Source organism: Microcaecilia unicolor, chromosome 2 (genome assembly GCF_901765095.1).
Source record: "Microcaecilia unicolor chromosome 2, aMicUni1.1, whole genome shotgun sequence".
Classification (NCBI taxonomy): Eukaryota; Metazoa; Chordata; class Amphibia; order Gymnophiona; family Siphonopidae; genus Microcaecilia; species Microcaecilia unicolor.
In genome coordinates this window covers 235,159,175-235,181,496 of record NC_044032.1, presented here as the reverse complement: position 1 = coordinate 235,181,496, position 22,322 = coordinate 235,159,175, and the positions used below count along the sequence as shown (strand labels likewise).

Genomic DNA, 22,322 nt, shown 5'->3' with positions numbered 1-22,322 from the left:
ACGGAAGAGAAGCGATGGAGGAACACGTTTTCTGCTGGCAGGGCCTTCTCGGGATCCCCGCCAGCAAAGGTAATTGGATTGTGTGTGGGGGGTGTGGGGTGTGACAGCAATCCAGGGGGCGGGCGGCAGCGACCCCGGGGGGGGGGGGGGGGGGCGCAGGCTCTGCCCCGGGCCCAGTTCAGTCTCTCTGCAGCCCTTTTCATTTATTCACTATGTATATTTGTTAGCTAACCACTCCTGTTACAAATGCCAATAAATACACTTGCACTCCTACAGATATTTTAGAAAAGGCTCAAGTCAGCAGTTCTTGTGCTCAAATATCACTGGAACTGAGCATGTCCTACTCCAGTCCCTGCGTTCTGTGTAAAATGGGGCTACACAGATTACCTTGACACATATGCAACAAACTGTAATAATATAGATCTGCAATAGGTTTGTGTAGGATATTTCTGCTCTATTCTCTCATTTTTACAATATGTGCATGTTGTACAGTATATGGTCAAATAAAATAAAAACTGCATTAGAGGGAAAAGGCATTTAAACTCCTGACCTTTGAAATGTTGACATCTCAGCAATATCTTTCCTCCTGTAAACTGTTGTTTGGAGAATTCCTTAAAGAGATGGACTTTCTTTCTAGGACATCCTCAATTTCAGCATTAGTGGCTCCCTATACAAAACATATCTTATTAGCTTGAATTACAGAACGTTTGCTCAAAGACTTAAATACATCTAGTAAAAGTTAATTGGAGAGTTAGACTTCCTTGCTACATGCTCTACATCAAAGGTTCTAGAAAACATTTTTTTCTCAGTGCTGTCAATTTGAATAAAATACCAATCATCTTTAATGAACTGGCTGCTGGAAACAGTTGGTGGCTCTAGGAAAATATATTCCACATTAGATAATGCTAACAAATGCAAACACAGGGATAAATGTTTTCAACTAACTGTAACTAACACTATGTAAAACTACAGAATCTCTGACAACTATTGCTTAATGTTTTATTTATTGTAAATCATAAATCAATAGTAATATTTTATTACTCCCATTAACAACTCATATATCACTCTCATACTTCCCAAACACATCACATGCATTCAATCAACAATTATCCACATAAATCAACATACACCCGTAATTCAACAATTTTTTGATACTGAATGGTATAGACTGCAAAGATAGGGAGACCACATATCTCCAATCAGTAAGATTACACAATTCATTCACAATGATAACACATTAGAAAGCTGAATATTTCTTTTGACAATGTTCACACATGTGTGCAGACCCAGTCCTTAGATGAAAATTGTCCCGTACGTTTTACGCACACAAATCAAATGATGACACACCGTTGCTCTTCCTGGTTGTGTCAATCAATAAAGTCTCAGCTTGCCTCTCACTGTTTTCAGCAAATATATCAAAATCAATGTGATTCTTCCACCATGATTGTTCGATACCACAACTCAGTATAACTCAGATGTTATCTTCCACCATAATGCTTTCCAAGTTGTAATGAACATAAACTGCATGTGTTGGGCCTTTCAGACCCTACACAGACTGTGTTTCACTATCAAAAGTGTCATCAGGGGTCAACACCTGCAACATAACAACGCAGCATCACAATACCCTATTTTCACTCATATTCTCATATCTCACAAATACTAAATTTACAAACAATCACACAAATCAACCTTACCGGCCACTCTGGATCGCCTGGAATGCCTCTCACACCCATACAAGATGGCGGGGTTCAGAAACGGACAAACGCCCACACATGCGCATAGGATGCCTCAGGATATCACTCCTTAAATACATCAGTCCCTATATACTCATCCAATCAATTTCCCTGTTAAGCCCCATCGAGGCCACAGTATTCCTCTTGAAAATAATGCGCTGTTCTCTGAGCAATAACATTAAAGATATGTTACCACCTCTGGGGGCCACTACCTGCTGAAGGACAATAAACCTTAACTTATGTACCTCATGTCGTGCTTCCAACCAGTGTGACACCAAGGGAGCCACCCATTGTAGTCGTAGATTGGCCAAATGCTGGGCAATCCTTAAATTGATTTTACGTATGGTTTGGCCCAAGTACCATAACCCACAAGGGCAGCACATGCCATAGACACATTGAGATGAATTACAATCTGTTTTCCCATATAGTTTATGCTGTTATGTGTATGGGGAATATGCACCTCTGCTGTTTGTATAGCATATTGGCAATATGTACATTGATTAAATTTAAAATACCCCCTACTCTCCTCAGATAAATTCGTACATTCAATAGTAATACGGGGGAGAAATTATCACTTCTGGTAAAGGCAAACATAGGATTTTGTTGAAATTGGGCATACATAGTGAGTATCATCCAATGTTTTCTAATGATGTGCACTACCTTCTTAGACATATGCGTATATGGCAAAACACAGGTAAGACGTGATGACGTCCCAGTCCCAGCTGGGACAGGAGCATGGAACCATTCAGGCTGAACATTGTATGCCTGTTTCATTGCCCTAAGGGCTACCTTGGATGGGTAGCCTTATTGTATAAACCTACCCTCCATGTCCTGCACTTGCACACAAAATTGTTGGCGAGAACTACAAAGTCTACGAATCCGAAGGAACTGACTACCAGAAATGCTATCTTTAAGACGCTGTGGATGATGACTGTGATAATGTAGCACTGCATTGCGGTCGGTACTTTTTCGATATGCACTTGTAACAAACCGACCATGGATCCAAGAAATATTAATGTCCATAAAGTTGACACTGCACCCACCAACATGATGTTCAAACTTGATATTTATATCCCTTAAATTCAAAAATTGCAAAAATTGGTGCAAAGTGTCAACATTTCCCTTCCAAATAAGAAGGACATCATCTATGAATCGTAGCCAGGCCACAACGTCCGCAAAAAACGAAGATGAATACACATACTTCTCCTCAAATTGTGACATATACAAGCATGCCATCGTTGGGGCAACCGTGGCCCCCATAGCTACTCCTTTAGAATGATGAAAAACCTGATGTTCAAACATGAACATCAAAAAAATTATGACAAATGACCAACTGAGCTATTTTCTTCAACAAAGGAGACATCCCTTCTCTGAGCGGCAGTGTGTCCACCAACCGGTCGATCATTATCAATAGCTGCCCTCTGTGTAATATTTGCGTACAATGAAACAACAGCCAAGGTGTCTAACAGAACCTCTTGTGAACTGTCCATCTCTATCTGCTCCAAAAGTTGTAATAAGTGCCCCGAATCACGGACAAATGAGGCAATGTGAGCCATACACTGACGTAAATGAAAATCTAGACATTGAGAAAGTGGCTCGAAAAGGGAACCACAACTAGCCACAATGGGGCAACCAGGGGGACGGTGTAGGGTCTTGTGAATCTTGGGAGAAAAATAAATCATAGGCATTTTTGGAAATCGATTGAACAAATATTTATATTCCTTTATGTATATAACCACAGAATCAGCAGCCTCAGATAGCATTAAAAAGACCTGCTGTTGATACATTGCAGTAGGGTCATCAGCTAAATTCTGATAGCAAGCTACATCCGACAATTGTCTTAATGCTTCCTGCCGATAATCACTCTTGTTCTGCACCACTACTCCGCGCCCCCTTGTCAGCCCGTAAAATCACTATCAAATCATCTTGTTGCAAGTCCGCTAATTTTTGTTCTCTAGTAAGGTTCCCTTGTCCTCTCTTGGAATGTTGTTCCATAATGCATAAATCACGTAACACCCACTGCTGGAATGTACTCATTACATTAGATAACGCAAAGTGAATGATTTTAACCAATGGAGTTTTTAAGCACAAAGGTGACAATGAAATCAAACCAGATGTTTGGAAAAAGATTCCTATAGAGAATAACAATACAGCGATAACAAAGTAATAAGTTAAAATTCACTGTCTAGTAAAGATAAGTACTTACCAAGGAGAGCCTTTGCCTGGCACCATGTGTGTTCAGAAGACTCCGCACTCTGTCATGAATTGACTTCCAAGTATCTGACTGATATGAAGAAAGCCTAAAAAATTAACAAAGTTTTGGTTCTCCCCTGTCCATTATATTATCAGGAAATTTTGTTTACATCATGTAGATGGGGAAACACACATTTAGGTCTCTGTATTTAAAACTAGGCAAGTATTTTATAAAATGCTCAGTAAGTTCTTATATTAAAATACTTAAAGTGCTGCAGAAGATATATATGGAAATCGTGCCATTTTAGAAATGCACATGTTCAAAAAAAGAGTGGTGTCACAAATGAAAGAGTGTTAAACTTTAGGCACCAGGATGATGTATGCTGAGTGTGAATTCTATGATGGCAGTACCGACAAAACTGCCATTATAGAATACTAGCATAAGTCTGCAGTTTCACAACTAACTTTAGGCGTGAACACTTTCACATGTCAAATGCTGGTGTAAGTGGTTGCACCTAGGTTGTTGGCAGTTTGGTGTGTAACACGTGGAGGGGGATAATCGAATGGGGATGACCATCTGTAAGGGCGCCCATCTCTGAGGACGTCCCCACGAAGGGGCAGGGCATCCCGTATTATCGAAACAAGATAGGCGTCCATCTTTCATTTCGATAATAGGGTCGGGGATGTCCAAATCTCAACATTTAGGTTGACCTAAGAGATGGTCGACCTAAATGTTGAGATGCTCGACCTTAGAGATGGGCGACCTCGGTTTTTGCCAATAATGGAAACCGAGGACGCCCATCTCAAAAACGACCAAATCTAAGGCATTTGGTCGTGGGAGGAGCCAGCATTCATAGTGCACTGGTCCCCCTCACATGCCAGGACACAAACCGGGCACCCTAGGGGGCACTGCAGTGGACTTCACAAATTGCTCCCAGGTGCATAGCTCCTTTACCTTGGGTGCTGAGCCCCCCAAAACCCACTCCCCACAACTGTACAACACTACCATAGCCCTTATGGGTGAAGGGGGGCACCTATATGTGGGTACAGTGGGTTTCGGGTGGGTTTTGGAGGGCTCCTGCCAGACAGGATTATTATATCCAACTGACCAACTCTCTTGGCACTAATCCTCGACTTCTCTTCACCACATTGAACTCTCTCCTCAAAGTGCCCCTCCCCCAACTCCCCCTTCATTATCTCCTCAGACCCTTGCTGAATTCTTTCACAACAAGGTTCAAAAGATAAACCTTGCTTTCCCTACCTCATCACCTCTCCCTCCACTAGTCCGTTCCCCTCTCTCTCCTTTCCCTCATTCCCTTTCCTCCTTTCCTGAAGTTACTATTGAGGAAACTACACTTCTCCTTTCTTCCTCAAAATGTACCACCTGTTCCTCTGATCCCATTCCCACCCACTTTCTTAATGCCATCTCTCCTGCTCTAATTCCTTTTATCTGTCACATTCTCAACCTCTCACTTTCCACTGCGACTGTCCCTGCTGCCTTTAAACATGCTGTGGTCACACCTCTCCTTAAGAAGCCTTCACTCGACCCTACTTGTCCCTCTAATTACTGACCCTTCTCCCTCCTTCCTTTTCTCTCCAAATTACTTGAGCATGCTGTTCACCGCCGCTGCCTTGATTTTCTCTCCTCACATGCTATTCTTGACCCACTACAATCTGGTTTTCGCCCTTTCCACTCAACCGAAACTGCGCTTACTAAAGTCTCCAATGACCTATTACTGGCTAAATCCAGAGGTCAATATTCCATCCTCATTCTTCTTGATCTTTCCGCTGCTTTTGACACTGTCGATCACAGCATACTTCTCGATACCCTGTCCTCACTTGGATTCCAGGGCTCTGTCCTTTCCTGGTTCTCTTCCTACCTCTCCCTCCGCACCCTTAGTGTTCACTCTGGTGGACCCTCTTCTACTTCTATCCCTCTGCCTGTCGGCGTACCTCAGGGTTCTGTTCTTGGTCCCCTCCTCTTTTCTATCTACACTTCTTCCCTTGGTTCATTAATCTCATCCCATGGCTTTTCCTACCATCTCTATGCTGATGACTCCCAAATCTACCTTTCTACCCCTGATATCTCACCTTGCATCCAAACCAAAGTTTCAGCGTGCTTGTCTGACATTGCTGTCTGGATGTCTCAACTCCAGCTGAAATTAAATATGACCAAAACCGAGCTTCTCATTTTCCTCCCCAAACCCACCTCCCTGCTCCCCCCTCCCCCCGTTTTCTATTTCTGTTGATGGCTCTCTCATTCTCCCTGTCTCCTCAGCTCGAAACCTTGGGGTCATCTTTGACTCTTCTCTCTCCTTCTCTGCTCATATCCAGCAGATTGCCAAGACCTGTCGTTTCTTTCTTTACAATATCCGTAAAATCCGCCCCTTTCTTTCTGAGCACTCTACCAAAACCCTCATCCACACCCTTGTCACCTCTCGTTTAGACTACTGCAATCTGCTTCTTGCTGGCCTCCCACTTAGTCACCTCTCCCCTCTCCAGTCAGTTCAAAACTCTGCTGCCCGTCTCATCTTCCGCCAGGGTCGCTTTACTCATACTACCCTTCTCCTCAAGACCCTTCACTGGCTCCCTATCCGTTTTCGCATCCTGTTCAAACTTCTTCTACTAACCTATAAATGTACTCACTCTGCTGCTCCCCAGTATCTCTCCATACTCGTTCTTCCCTACACCCCTTCCTGTGCACTCCGCTCCATGGATAAATCCTTCTTATCTGTTCCCTTCTCCACTACTGCCAACTCCAGACTTTGCGCCTTCTGTCTCGCTGCACCCTACGCCTGGAATAAACTTCCTGAGCCCCTAAGTCTTGCCCCATCCTTGGCCACCTTTAAATCTAGACTGAAAGCCCACCTCTTTAACATTGCTTTTGACTCGTAACCACTTGTAACCACTCGCCTCCACCTACCCTCCTCTCTTCCTTCCCGTTCACATTAATGGATTTGATTTGCTTACTTTATTTATTTTCTGTCTATTAGATTGTAAGCTCTTTGAGCAGGGACTGTCTTTCTTCTATGTTTGTGCAGCGCTGCGTACGCCTTGTAGCGCTATAGAAATGCTAAATAGTAGTAGTGGCTCACATTTACCACCACAAGTGTAACAGGTAGGGGGGGATGGGACTGGGTCCGCCTGCCTGAGGTGCACTGCACCCACTAAAAACTGCTCCAGAGACCTGCATACTGCTGTGATGGAGCTGGGTATGACATTTGAGGCTGGCATAGAGGCTGGAAAAAATGTTTTTTTTTTTTTTTTTTTTTTGGGTGGGAGGGGGTTGGTGACCACTGGGGGAGTAAGGGGAGGTCATTCCCGATTCCTTCCGGTGGTCATCTGGTCAGTTCGGGCACCTTTTTGAGGCTTGGTCGTGAACAGAAAGGGACCAAGTCAGCGAAAAACTCGTCAGGGACGCCCTTCTTTTTTCCATTATAGGCCGAGGACGTCCATCTGTTAAGCACGTCCCCGTCCCGCATTCAGTACACTGTCAATACGCCCCTGGGAACTTGGGTCGTCCCCGCGACGGAAAGCAGTTGAGAACGCCCAAAATCGGCTTTTGATTATGCAGATTTTGGCGACCCTGAGAGAAGGACGCCCATCTCCTGACTTGTGTCGAAAGATGGGTGCCCTTCTCTTTTGAAAATGCCCCTGTTAGTATTCTATAACCTGTGCACCAAACCCCTAGGCATACCCCTAGCCTGTCCATGGACCTCCCACATCCATACTCCCCCCCATAGATGTTGCACACGATGGAAATTGAGCATAGAACTTCTTGAATGGCGCGTGCTACTGTTAACTGGTGCCAATTACCACCTGTCAACACCAGTTTAAGCCAATAATTGGGTATTAACTCAAATTAACAGCCAATTATTGTTGTGCATGCAACTGACTTCATTCTATAAATTGTGCGTGTAACTTTGCGCACTAAGTGTAAAGCTGGGCATCCAATTTTATAGAATTAGAGGGTGGGGGGGCTTTCTATAAATAGCACAAAAAAAATTATCACTGCTAAAAACTGGCACGGAGCACTATTCTATAAATGGTGCTCTGGGTTGAGTGCCATTTATAAATTAGTGCTTCATGTCAATTCCCACGTCCACAGTTGAGCACCGGTATTTACACCAACTGAAACCTGGTGTAAATGTCGGCACGCAACTCCTGGCGGTGTGGCACAAATGTGGGGCTATGCTATAACTCCACATTCCTACCCCTCCCCTAGCCCTTTTGAGTTATGCACTAGAGAATTTAGGTGCTAATAGCACGCAGGCAGATGTGCATGCAAATCCTAACTACAATAGATTACCATCAATTAACTGCTAGTTAATAGCTCAGTAGCTAATTAGAAAGTGCATACATCTTGACTCTGAACAATTTTCAGCAACAAAATCTCAGCAACATATATAGAATCCAGGGATATATGTGTAAGAGGTAGCAAATAGTTGTATATGTGGTATACCACTTATCTATATACAATATGTGGAGGATTTTGTAAACTTGCACATTCAAGAACAGCTAATTAGGGAGCCATACTCTGAAAGTAAATAGTTGTTCCAAGGGAAGTGGTTTTCAATGTGAGAGATGAAGCAATATCCCCCCAACTCCCAAATGGACATTACGTATGACTTGCAACAGGTGTAAATAAGAGTGGGGAAATTTTCCAAGACATATATTTACTATCATTGAAGACAACGATAGATAGATAGATAGAGACATCTTTGTCCTGGATCTAAAATACTGCTAAATATAAGTTATATTTACCAGTACTTTAGATCCAGAATGAAAAATGTAAAGCCTAATACTATTAGGGGTCGGAATCGGAGCATTGAAGGGCAAGAATATGCATTATATTACTATAAAGTACATTCATCTAAGGTACTGTGGGATACACAGTAATGAGCTACATGGAAGTTCTGAAATGACAACTACTGAGTTGATGCTGTTCTTTTTGTGTACGAGTATATTTGCAAAATGGCAGCTGCTATTACATATCTATTGTTCTTATATCTATTGATTTTTTTTGTAAAACATTGTCAGAATTATAAACAGCCTGACTTGGACATCCCAAATCATACCTCAGTGTTTTATGTGAAATGGGCCTTATATTGTACACATTACACTGTATGATCATCATACATAAAAGAAAAGAAACCAATGCAGAAATATACATTAAAAGAGAAACATATAAAAATGATCCAATATTACTTCTAGGTTGGCAAAAATCTAAAGTCAAAGACATGGTATACTTTACATGTGTAAGTTATACAAAAATATTTTTAAAATGTAGCAACCTGCTAGCATATAATCAATAAACTTTAAACACTGGACAACTATCTACTGGTCTTTCTCATAAAATGCTGTGATCAGCATAATATTTCAATTATCTAATGTCAATTCAGAAAAATAGCATGTCAGGCTATGCTATCCCAACAGAAGGCAACAGTATTTCAGAGTTAGAGCTAATCCACAAAGTCAAGAAGGTACAAGAGAAGTATATATTCCTATACAGAACAGAAATAGATGAATTATTCCAGCTGTCTACATCAGTGGTCTTCATTAATATTTAAGCTGGGGCCACTCTGGATGCTAATGAGCTGAAGGACAGTCACCAAATATCTTCCCATGTGGGGCTATGACACTACTGACCAGTGTGTGCAAACAACATCCATCCCTACCAGTCCAGCTTTCAAACTTCAAGGTTGTGATCATTTCCAAATGCATTCGCTTTTGTCTTCTGAGAAATGCTTTCCTTGAAGTACGTGGATCTCCGCCCCCTCCCCCCCCCCCCCCCGCCCCCCGCCCAATCCACTAGGGTGCCCAGATTCCATTATAGAATACTAGCGTAAGTGGGCATTTGCACACCAACATTTAGGTGCATCTATTTATACCATGTCAACAGAAGGTGTAAATGCATGCACCTACTTATGGAACCTTACTGAATAACTTTAATATATTGTAACTTACACATGTAAATATGAACCTGCCCATGCTCGGCTCACATGTATACTCCCTTGCATTTATGCACTAAGCAGGGTATGTACCTATGTTATAGAATACCACCGAGCATGTGGCTCGCACTTACGCATGTCACTGTAACAATCTCGCATATAAGTGCTAGCATTCTATAACTTATGCATGCAATTGGTCTCTAGGCAACCTGTCATAGAATGAGGGAGACCATAATCTAATCTTCCCATTATTATCATTAAAAAATGTTTTTGATCTGTAAACTTGATCATCACAGAACTTTTACTTAACGTATTTATGTAAATATAATCCCCCATTATAATGTGGATTACTAAAGATCATGAAAGAACTCTCCAGAATTGCTGAGGGGAGGGTTCTGAGGTTGTGGGTGGCAAAGGATCCAGCTCAAGGGAGTGGGTTCCTGGATATGTTGTAGAAGGAAATGTTTCTGGTTGTTGAAGGACAGTAGGGGAGGAGTTAGAAGTTAATTCAACTTGTTGGGAAAAGCACAATGTTTTTGGTCGCCTCTACCCCCGCCAGGACCCTTGAGGAGAGGGGATGTCCCGGATGGGTACAAGAAACTAAGGCTGACCAAAGTGGATTGGTTTCTGCTAATTCCAGGATTAACAATGTGAAGTGGAGGAGTGCTCCAGGTAGGAAATAGGAGATCCCAGCCTGGGAACTACACATCTTATTTCCTCCTCAAAACTAACTACCCGTTCCTCTGATCCTATTCCCACCCATCTACTTAACACTATCTCTCCTACTGCCATCCCTTTTATCTGTCATATCCTCAGTCTTTCACTGTCCACTGCGACTGTTCTTGATGCCTTCAAACATGCCATAGTCACACCACTCCTTAAAAAACCTTCATTGGACTCTACCTGTCCTTCCAACTATTGCCCCATCTCCCTCCTCCCTTTCCTATCCAAGATACTTGAACATGCTGTTCGCCGCCGTTGTTTTGACTTTCTTTCATCTCAAGCTATTCTTGATCCACTTCAATCTGGCTTTCGCCTCCTTCATTCAACTGAAACAGCGCTTGCTAAAGTCTCCAATGATCTGTTCCTGGCCAGATCTAAAGGTCTCTATTCTATCCTCATCCTTCTCAATCTATCTGCTGCTTTTGACACTATTGATCACAGCCTACTCTTTGATACACTATCCTCACTTGGATTTCAGGGCTCTGTTCTTTCCTGGTTTTCTTCTTATCTCTCCCAGCGTACCTTTAGTGTATACTCTACTGGATCCTCCTCTACTTCTATTCCACTGTCAGTTGGTATACCTCAGGGATCTGTCCTGGGACCCCTTCTTTCTCCATCTATACTTCTTCCCTTGGTACTCTGATCTCATCCCATGGTTTTCAGTATCATCTTTACGCTGGTGACTCCCAGATCTACCTCTCCACACCAGAAATCTCAGCCAAAATCTAGGCCAAAGTATCAGCCTGCCTGTCTGACATTGCTGCTTGGATGTCTCAGCGCCATCTGAAACTAAACATGACCAAGACTGAGTTTCTCATCTTTCCTCCTAAACCAACCTCTCTTCCTCCCCCATTCTCTATTTCTGTGGATAACACTCCCATCCTTCTTGTCTCATCAGCTCATAACCTTGGGGTCAACTTTGACTCCTCCCTCTCCTTCTCTGCACATATTCAGCAGACTGCTAAAAACTGTTGTTTCTTTCTCTATAATATCAGCAAAATTTGCCCTTTCCTTTCTGAGCACACTACCAGAACCCTCATCCACACTCTTATCACCTTTCGCTTAGACTATTGCAACTTGCTTCTCACAGGTCTCCCACTTTGCCATCTCTCTCCTCTTCAATCTGTTCAAAATTCTGCTGCACGACTAATATTCCGCCAGTGTCGTTATGCTCATATTAGCCCTCTCCTCAAGTCACTTCAATGGCTTCCTATCCGTTTCCGCATACAGTTCAAACTCCTCTTACTGACTTATAAGTGCATTCACTCTGAAGCTCCTCAGTACCTCTCCACTCTCATCTCTCCCTACATTCCTCCCCGGGAACTCCGTTCACTGGGTAAATCTCTCTTATCTGCACCCTTCTCCTCCACTGCTAACTCCAGACTCTGTTCCTTTTATCTTGATGCACCATATGCCTGGAATAGACTTCCTGAGCTGGTACGTCAAGCTCCAACTCTGGCCGTCTTCAAATCTAAGCTAAAAGCCCACCTTTTTGATGCTGCTTTTAACTTCTAACCCTTATTCATTTGTTCAGAACCCTTATTTTATCATCCTGACTTTAATATTCCCTTATCTCTTGTTTGTCCTGTTTGTCTGTCCTAATTAGATTGTAAGCTCTGTCGAGCAGGGACTATCTCTTCATGTTCAAGTGTACAGCACTGCATACATCTAGTAGCGCTTTAGAAATGAAAAGTAGTAGTACTGGGAACAAGGAACAGGAAAGATCTGTTCAGAGCCAAAGGTGGTAGCCCAGAGAGGTACTCCTTTGGCGGAGAGGAGAGTGTGGACAGGGAGGTCTGATCCAAAGGAAGATCTGTTGCTGTAAAAGTGCTGCAGGCACAGCCTTAGATTGTTACACCCAGAAGGGATGGGTATGGACAGGAGGAGCTGTAAATATGTACATACTGTAGGATTATAAATTGCACTTAAGAAGATATATTGTATCCCTAAACTGGCTCTGGATTTACAATTACATCTGATATCAAGTTTGGATTGTACATTGACTGTGTAAGATGAAGAAATGGAACTGCCTGTTGCAGAAGTAAAGTAAAGTTGTTGTTGCATACAGTACAATCCTTAGAGTAGTGTGTATTTCTTTAAGGTAAGGGTGAAGTGTTTGCTCCCAGTCTATCAAAGAATACCCAAGAAAGCCTGGCTTAATACCCTACAGCCTACCGGAGTAAATCCGGCCCTGGCCTACACCCAAGCTCCTGTAAGAAAAACTGAACTGTGTGAGATTGGAGAAAAGTGGTTTTTTTTGTTTGTTTTTGTAGCCTGGGTCAGGGGTGCCCTGACCCTGAGAACTAGTCGGAGCCCTAGGATGCTGTGTTGGAGGTGGTGAGACCCGGGTTACATAAAGAAGGAAGAACACTGTCAAATGTTAAGCAACGACTCATTCTCAAGTTTTCCAGCCATGAGTTTAGCCCTGCTATAAGCAAATAAGGATTGAATTCTACCCACTCAGAACTTCGAAAATGTTCTGGCACAAATGTATTCACTACCTCATTTAAATAAAAATATCTACAACCACAGTTTCAAATGAGTGGGGAAAGCTTGCAACATCTGTCTGCTGTGGAGGCGTAATTTCAAAGCACTTAGACTTACAAAGTTCCATAGGTTTCTATGTAACTTTGTAAGCCTAAGTGCTTTGAAAATGAGCATCTACCAGTCTCAGACACCCTCCAGGAAAAATGAATAAATATAGAAGTTTCTCATTTAGGAAAAGGAGCTTCCTTCTATCTGTCAGTTCAACAGGCCCAACTTCAAGTCTTACTCTAGGTTCCTCAAAGAGAAAGACTATTCCTGTTCAGCCCAAACAACCATTATCTCTTTGACCGAATCATCGAAACAGGGTCACTTCTATGACTAACTTAAAAGAACTGGTTCCAAACATGCTTCAATGCTTTCTTTGTAAAATATAGAAGGACTACATTAAAACACTAAAGGCAATATTCTCTATACAGTCATCACCAATATCTCTAATTGAAAATGAGTAGCTCTCATTTACAGGGCAATTTTATAATAAGGTGTCTGATTTAGGAGGGCAAAGAGGTGCCTTCTTTGGTGTTATTTAAAAAGTTATGTGCCTATCTAGCTTATTTTCGAAATGGAAGGACGTCCATCTTCCGACACAAATCAGGAGATGGGCGTCCTTCTCCCGAGGTCGCCCAAATCGGCATAATAGAAAGCCGATTTTTTGCGTCCTCAACTGCTTTCCGTCGCGGGGACGACTAAAGTTCATGGGGGCGTGTCGGCAGTGTAACCAAGGCGGGACGGGGGCGTGTTTAAGAGATGGGCGTCCTCGGCCGATAATGGAAAAAAGAAGGGCGTCCCTCACGAGCATTTGGTTGACTTTACTTGGTCCCTTTTATTTCACGACCAAGCCTCGAAAAGGTGCCCGAACTGACCAGATGACCACCGGAGGGAATCGGGGATCACCTCCCCTTTCTCCCCCTTTTACCTTCATCCTATGTCCACATCTTTCCAAAGCTTCTTTCAATTGAAAAAGGCACCTGTCTTATGCATTTATGCTATGGATGTATTTAGATATTTCTCCTCTCCCACTTTCTTTTAAAATATACATATTGAGATATTTAAGTTTGCCCCTATGTACTTTATGATGAGGACCACTGACCAAGTAGCAACCCTCTGGACTCACTTATGCTGTTTATATTTTTTTGGATGTATGGTCTCTATACTACACAGTACTCCAAATAAAGTCTGACTAGAGCCCTACATAGAGGCACTATCTTCTCTTTTTTTCTTGGTGGCCGTTCTGCTTCCTATGCACTCAAGCATCCTTCTGATTGGTCAGTAACATACAAAATCATTATATGACCTTGCAACATCTATCTGCTGTGTCTTAGAACCTATGACACCCTCCAGGAAAATGAATAAATATAGAAGTTTCTCATTTTGGAAAATGAGCTTCCTTCTATCTGTCAGTTCAACAGGTCCACCTTCAAGTCTTGCTCTAGGTTTCTCAGAAAAATATTATTCCTGTTCAGCCCAAACTACCATTATCTATTTGACTGAACCATCCAAACAGGGTCACTTCTTTCTCCAAATATAACCTTGGCTTGAATATAATTTTTTTTCTACAGGAATGGAAAAAAATAACAGATTCCTGGGTGCTCAGCATCATCAGGTCTGGATTTAACCTCAGGTTTCTTTCCATTTCTCCTAAAAAACCTCTCATTTGGTCTCACCTATAACATTCCCATACCAACTTCTTAAGGCCAATGCAATAGAATCTGTTCCATTGTCAGAGAGAAATCAGAGGTTCTACTTCAGAAACTTTCTCACCGCAAAGAAGATGGGGAACTGCATCTCATCCTGGACCACAGGGACTTCAGCAATTTTTGCCTGAAAGAAAGGTTCAAAATGAACACTCTGCCCACCAGTATTCTTCCCTGCTTAACTAAATGCTGTGTTTATTAGATCTCAAGAATACTTATACTCATATATTGATACATTCCAACTGCAGGGAGTACTTTTGTTGCACTTTGTGGTCTGCAAGACCTCCATTTTGGACTTTCCTCAGTTCACCTAGCAGCAAACTCACATAAGCAAAGTCTGCTGATTTTTTTAAACACCTTGTAGATTGGTTTCTAATAGCACTATTTTCTTATCTGTTCCTCTTTTTTACAGAGAGGTCTTTAAAGCTCCCTCAGTAATAGAATGCATCATAAATTTTGACAAGTCAACCTAACTATATAGATTTCCTTTATAGCATCACTTCTGGACACATACTAAGTGAAAGCCTTTCTTCTAGAGGACAGACTACAAAGACTTATCCAATCTGTTCAAATAGTTCAGTATTTCCTTTGAGTCACAGCCAGAACCTACTTAGCAATGCCAGCTAATTGACGCTCCAGTAATCCCTTCTATATATCTCAAAATGGAAAGGCTTCAACAGAACCTCACATTTCAATGGAACCAAAAGTCCCAGCCTTTATCTTCTAAGGTATACCTGTCCACCTCATTACAAGCCATGTCACCAGTGCTTTTTTTTGTGCTGGTACGCAAAGGTACGGCGTACCAGCACCTTTTTCTCCTCCTGTCCTCCCCTCCCATGATATCCAGTGATTCTCCACCTCTCCCCTGCCCTCCCATCGACGTGCAGCGATTCTCTGTGTCTCCCCTGCCCTCACCTCTCCCATATCCAGCGATTCTTCGTCCTCCAGCCGTCCTCCTTCACTGCCTGCCAGCCAGCGTCAGACTCAGAAGCGAACGGTGCAGGCAGCAATTGGCTGGCAGCGTCTTAGCTTCCCTCTGCGAGTCCCGCCTATGCATAAACAGGAAGTTGTAGGTGGGACTCATAGAGGGAAGCTACAACGCTGCCAGCTAATCGCTGCCTGCACTGTTCGCTTCTTAGTCTGACGCTGGCTGGCAGGCAGTGAAGGAGGACGGCTGGGGGACGAAGAATCGCTGGATATGGGAGAGGTGAGGGCAGGGGAAAGACGGAGAATCGCTGCACGTCGATGGGAGGGCAGGGGAGAGGCGGAGAATCGCTGGAAATCATGGGAGGGGAGGGCAGGGATGAGATAATTGCTGGACATCGATGGGATGGGAGGGAAGGGCAGGGGAGAGAGAATTGCTGGACATGGATGGGAGGACAGGGGAGAGAGGAGGGCAGGGAAGAGAGAATTGCTGGACATGGATGGGAGGGGAGGGCAGGGAAGAGAGAATTGCTGGACATCAATGGGATGGGAGGGAAGGGCAGGGGAGAGAAAATTGTTGGACATTGATGGGAGGGCAGGGATGAGATAATTGCTGGACATGGAGGGGAGAAAGGAGAATCGCTGGATGGGGAGGGGAGGACAGAGAAGAGAGAATTGCTGGACATGGAGGGGAGAGAAGAGAATCGCTGGACGGGGAGGGGAGGACAGGGATGAGAGAATTGCTGGACATGGAGGGGAGGGCAGGAAAGAGAGAATTGCTGGACATGGAGGGGAGAGAGGAGAATCGCTGGACGGGGAGGGGAGAGAGGAGAATCGCTGGACAGGGATGGGAGGACAGGGAAGAGAGAATTGCTGGACATGGATGAGAGGGGAGAGAGGAGAAATGCTAGAAATGGATGGACAGGAGAGCAGGAGATAGAGGAGAATTGCTGGGCATGGATGGATGGAGGAGTTGGCTAGGAGAGAGGAGAAATGCTGAATTGGATGGAGGAGAGGGGAGAGAGAATTATTGCTTTATAGGGATAGAGAGGAGAGATGAGAAATGCTGGACATGGTTGGAGGGGAGGAGAGAGGAGAAGTGCTGGACATGGATGGAGGGGAGGAAAGAAAAAAGAAGATGCACATGGATGGAGATGAGGGAAAGGGAAGAGGAGAAAAACTGCACATGGATGGAGAAAATAGGCAAAAGCTGGATCCACATTATACCTCCTCCAGTCAATTCCATGGAGGAGGACCCAGCTTTTACTTATGGATGCAGGGCAACAAAAGAAGAAGAAAGGAGGAAAGTAAAGAAATAAATGGAAAGGAAGCCCTGGAAACGGAGTTAAGAGAACAGATAGAGAGCAGCAGAATCAGAGACTGGGACCAATATGGACAGAAAAACAAAGTCACCAGACAACAAAGGTAGAAAAAAATCATTTTATTTTCATTTTAGAGTTTTGAATTTGTCTTATTTTGCACTGGGTATACTGGAGCTGTAACAGCTTACAGAAATTATTTATAATGAAAAAAAAATCACATTATTTTTTCTCCTATACTAGTATAATATTTTCAATGATGTCTGTTTATACGCGCCATGGCTGGTATAAGGGGTGTGGCTAATGTGGGTGTGGCTATAATATGGGCGGTGCCATATGTGGTGACCCCGCCCATAATGAGTACTGGCACCTTTTTTTCTATAAAAAAAGCACTGCATGTCACAGTGGTAAACCACAGAAAACAACCTGATCAAAGGACTCCCTTTTACACCTCATGAGCATCTTTGTGTACTTACTACAGATGCTTCCAACAAAGGTTGGTGAGCCCATCTTGGCCCTCAACCTATGCAGAGCCTCTGGTCAAAATCTGCAAGATTGTTCTATATAAATCATCTAAAGTTAAGAGCAATATTTTATTCCCTTGAAGTATTCATCCATTTCCTACAAGCTAGTACTGATCCAGTCAGGTGACAATGTTTTATGTCAAGAAAAAGGAAGTGTAGAGTCTCTTTGATTATGTTGACAGCTAACATAAATATGGAATTTTATAATCCTTAAAACATGCAGCAGCATTTTAGAAAGGACTTTCAAATCAAAATTTAGATATCCAAGTGAAGATTGAAGTTCTGCTAGTATCTTAGAACAGGATCTGTCAATATAGAGCGTGTTCTAAAATACATCGTGAAATGGGCATTCTGGTGATGTGCAGCATGAACATCCATTTTAGAAAGCAGACTTCTAAAATATCAACAAGACAACCTAGGAATATAAATGTCTCTGTGGCAACATATGAATATCTATGTTATGAAATGACAACATAGGCGTTTATATGCTGAAAGATAAATGGATATGTCAGCCATTGTAGAAACATACAGCCTGATATTCAGCCATCGGCGAACAGCATTTTACTGAGTGCCACCAGTATTATACCCAGAAATTCAATGTAGGGCCATGTCCAGGCTCCAGCACTGAATTTCCAAGTATATGGAGCTGGCAAAAACATAGCCAGTTAAATGCAATATTCAGCACTTATCCGGCTATGAAGAAACGCATGAAGATGGAACAGCATTTTATGTGGTTGTCCTAGCCAGTTAAGCGCTGAATACTGGCACTTAAGGAAACGGGATAAGATTTGATATATTGACTCTCTGTGGTTATAATCTAAGCAGTTTACATATTATGTACAGGTACTTATTTTATACCTTAGGCAATAGAGGGTTAACTGACTTGCCAGAGACCCAAGGAGTTGCAAAGGGAATCAAGCCCAGTTCCCCTGGCTCTCAAGCTACTGCACTAACCATTAGACTACTTCTTCACTTTCGGCTCACTTTGCCTCCAAAATAGCTGGTTTTAATTTGGGTGTTAACCAGGCATTTTCAGCAGCACTATCTGGTTAAGTGCCACTTAAAATGCCTGGTTAGCCCCAGACAGGCAACTTAAAACAGCCAGGTGCCTCTCCTGGCTGTTTAAATAATTTTGAATATCGAGTCCATAGTCATTTATGTCTCCTGAAGCTGTCACACAGCCCAGTATCCCGTCCTAGTTTCACTTTTTATTTGGGGGGGGGGGGGGGGGAGAAGGGGACAACAACCATTTGAGAATGAAGGAGGTGACCTTCATGAATCTCTCCAGTGGACATCCCCAAGTAGCAGGTCTAACTCCTGATATGCATCTTTTTTGGACACAGATGTTCATTCTCCTTCTGAAATGGGGAATAAATAGCTATATTTTGAGCCCACCCTAGTCCAAAACACGCACAGACCATGTCCCCTTGCCATTTGGGCATTCTTCAGTTTTAGACATCCATATCCTAGCTTTATAAAATTGGAACTTACGCCATCTATATATGAAATTTAGACAGTTTATGGATATCCAAATGTGAATGGCACTTCTGAAATAAGCACCATAGCCATCCAATCCACCTACATTTTCAGGAACCAAAACCAACTGGTAGACACACGCAGTAGAGTACTTCAGTCTCACAAGTAGTCCCTGGAGCTCAAATTTTACAGTGCATATTTCAACAATGGAGAATTCCTCAAACAGGCATGTTTGCTCTCAACAAAAACACAAAATGACCTATCATGCGTAGGATGCTCTAGCCAGAGACTGAATCAGTTCCTCTTCTATGTCTATTCATTCATTTCAATAATATCCTATATAATAAAAAGCACCTCCAACGTTCTGAAGCTGACTCCGTAAAAGTGAAGCCTTGAAGCATTTGTGCTCTCTGTAAGCCTGTATCCATCTCCTGAATTGATGTCACGTACTTCCGGGTTCGTCACAATCAGCTGTGACCAATCACTGGAAGTGAACGCTGCAGAGTTGCCAGGCAAAGGAACGCCATGTCATACGCATGAGGGTGTCATCGTCCCTCCCTTCCTCCCTCCCTCCCTTCAAGTTCCAGGCCCCCTCCCTCCAAATTTTAAAAGTCATCTTCAATTATCAAGTCGGGTTTACGGCGGCCGGCAGCAGCAGCGGTAAAAGGCGTGCAGGTTCAGCCCTTCTCTCTCTCTCAGCTCTGGTCCCGCCCTTGCGGAAACAGGAAATGAGGGCAGGACCAGAGCTGAGAGAGAGAGAAGGGCCGAGCCTGCACGTCTTTTACCTCTGCTGACGGCCGCTGTAACCCTGACTTGGTAAGTGAAGATGACTTCTAAATTTCGGAGGGAGGGGTGCTGGAACTGGGAGGGAGGGAGGAAGGGAGGGACGATGACCCTGGAACTGGGAGTGAGGGAGGGGGGACCCTGAAACTCGGAGAGAGGGAGGGAGAAGGACCCTGAAACTTGGAGGGGGGGGGACCTGAAACTCAGAGGGAGGGGGAACCTGAAACTCGGAAGGAAGGGGGAACCTCAAACTTGGTCCCCTGGAACTTGGAGGGAGGGGATGACCCTGGGACTCGGAGGGAGGGAGGGGACGACCCTGGAACTTGGAGGGAGAGAGGGGATGACCCTGGGACTCGGAGGGAGGGAGGGAGGGAGGGAGGGGGGGACAACCCTGGAACTGGGAGGGAGGGAGAGGGGGACGACCCTGGAACTCGGAGGAAGGAAGGGAGATGACCCTGGAACTCGGAGGGAGGGAGGAGGGCCCATAGCACACACTCTCATTCTCACAGACACACTCACACCCAGTCTCACTCTCTCTCTCTGTCACACACACACACTCGCACATTCACTCTCTCTCTCTCACACACAGTCATTCTCACACACACTCTCTCAAACATACACACTCCAAGGAAACCTTGCTAGCGCCCGTTTCATTTGTGTCAGAAACAGGCCTTTTTTACTAGTTCAATAATATTTCAATAGCCAATGCCCTGCACAAATTTCAATTATAATGTATCTCTCAGTATCCTATTACCTTAACAAAGCTGGGTTTCCCTTTTCAAAAGGCTCTAAATCCTTATTCCGTGTAGGCTCCAAATCTTTCAAGTTTTAATAGTGGAAGATCAGGCTGCTCACTTGCATTCTAGTCTCAAATCCCTACCTCTGAGCACATATAAATTCAATGGTGCCTACTTGCCTCTCTCAACTTAACACATCCTTATAAATCGGGCTCTAGCTTTCCAGTGACTGACTGTAACCAAAATTAATGAGAGGTCTTCTTCATGGAAAATCTTTAATTCAAAAGCCTGAAGTCCCATGGGATCAGAATATTATGCCTTGTTTCTTTCATAAAGCAGCCAAATAAGTTCATGGAATCCTTATCACTAAAAAACCTAACATAGGAAGATACTTTTTTAACTGCAGACAATTTGACCAGAAAAATCAGTGAGCTTCAGTATGAGCATTATATACAATTTAATCTTAATAAGGTAATCCTACACACCAAGCCTTCACATTAAGGAACAAGTAGTATTGCCTACAATGTACTCTAAACTATATATACCTACTCAATTATTATTATTATTATTATTTATTACATTTGTACCCCGCGCTTTCCCACACAATGCAGGCTCAATGCGGCTTACATAGTAATTTGAAATACAAAGTTAAGAATAGAATTTTCAATAAAACAGTAGTAAAACAACGTTAAGTCGGGCATAATTGGCTCACTTGAATTTGATAAAAGTGTTACTATTAGTTGGAAGCAGGACTACTGTATAATTATAGTACAGCAAGAGACCCTCACTGGATGCCCACCGGAAGGGTGGGAAGGCCAGATTTTAGGACCCAGGCTGTAAAAATACCAGCCAGGTTTAAAAATCTATGACTGGCTGCGCAAGGACTTGCTTTTCCTGTAAGTTAATATGTGTCCCCGCTTGGGATCCATCCACTGGAATAGTGATGGGTCAATTTACATACCTTTAACAGCTAAAATAACTAAAGAAGTACTGACTAGGCCAAATAACAAGTACATGATTTAATATTTGAGAATCTGTAAAAAGCGGTTCTGAATAATGAGTCCTGCTACAAATTGGTACAATTTTTAATTCAAATTCAGCTCCTGTACTGGGGAAAACAAAAACAAAAGGGATGGCTCAGATGAACAAAATGGAGCCTATTACAGAGTTCTTAAGATGGTGTGAAAAGTATGTGAAAACTATTGCAACAGGGAACAGGTGTCTCAGAAATGAGATGTGAAAAAAGAACTTGTTCCCAAAACATACTGATAAGCCCGCGTGGGAACGTATCATCTCAGAAATTGAGAGCTAGGTTTCCCACCATTGACTTCTATGGAGAGGTTGTGTATAAAAGAGGGGAAAATGTGCCTTAACTGGGAGTCTTCTCAGAGGGCGAAGCTCTGTCCGGTTGTACTCAGAATCTCTCTGCTGAATGTACCTGATTAAAGTCTGATGTCTGTACTTGTACCAACTTGAAGACTTGTCTTTGGGTAAGAAATAAAATGTATCTATTTATTCAAATCTATCTCTGTCTTTATTCTATCTTCTCTTTACCTTACATTTAGTTTACAAGGCAGATTACATACACTCAGTCTCTGGAGAAACTTAGACAGATTTTTATTAGGCATTATCTGGGAACATAAATGGCCCAGAGTATACCTAGATCCAGGAAGACAGAAAGCAGTAGTTATGGGAATTAGAATTCGATTACAGCCCCTAAT

The 22,322-nt window shown here is 43.1% G+C and overlaps 1 protein-coding gene across 4 annotated transcripts in view; it reads right to left on the bottom strand.

Annotated features, from left to right (window-relative positions):
• SPATA6L (spermatogenesis associated 6 like) overlaps positions 1-22,322 on the bottom strand; it is a 201,760-nt gene that overhangs the window by 13,871 nt on the left and 165,567 nt on the right. For 2 of the 4 annotated variants that reach the window (XM_030193805.1, XM_030193808.1), the window contains 3 exons: positions 14,906-14,965; positions 3,940-4,033; positions 551-667 (listed from right to left, as the gene is read on the bottom strand). In XM_030193805.1, the coding sequence (XP_030049665.1) occupies positions 569-667; positions 3,940-4,033; positions 14,906-14,965 (253 nt within the window). In that variant the 3' untranslated portion in view covers positions 551-568. Of the gene's footprint in view, positions 1-550; positions 668-3,939; positions 4,034-14,903; positions 14,966-22,322 lie in introns of those variants that run through there. The other 2 variants (XM_030193807.1, XR_003941029.1) reach the window with 2 other exon arrangements.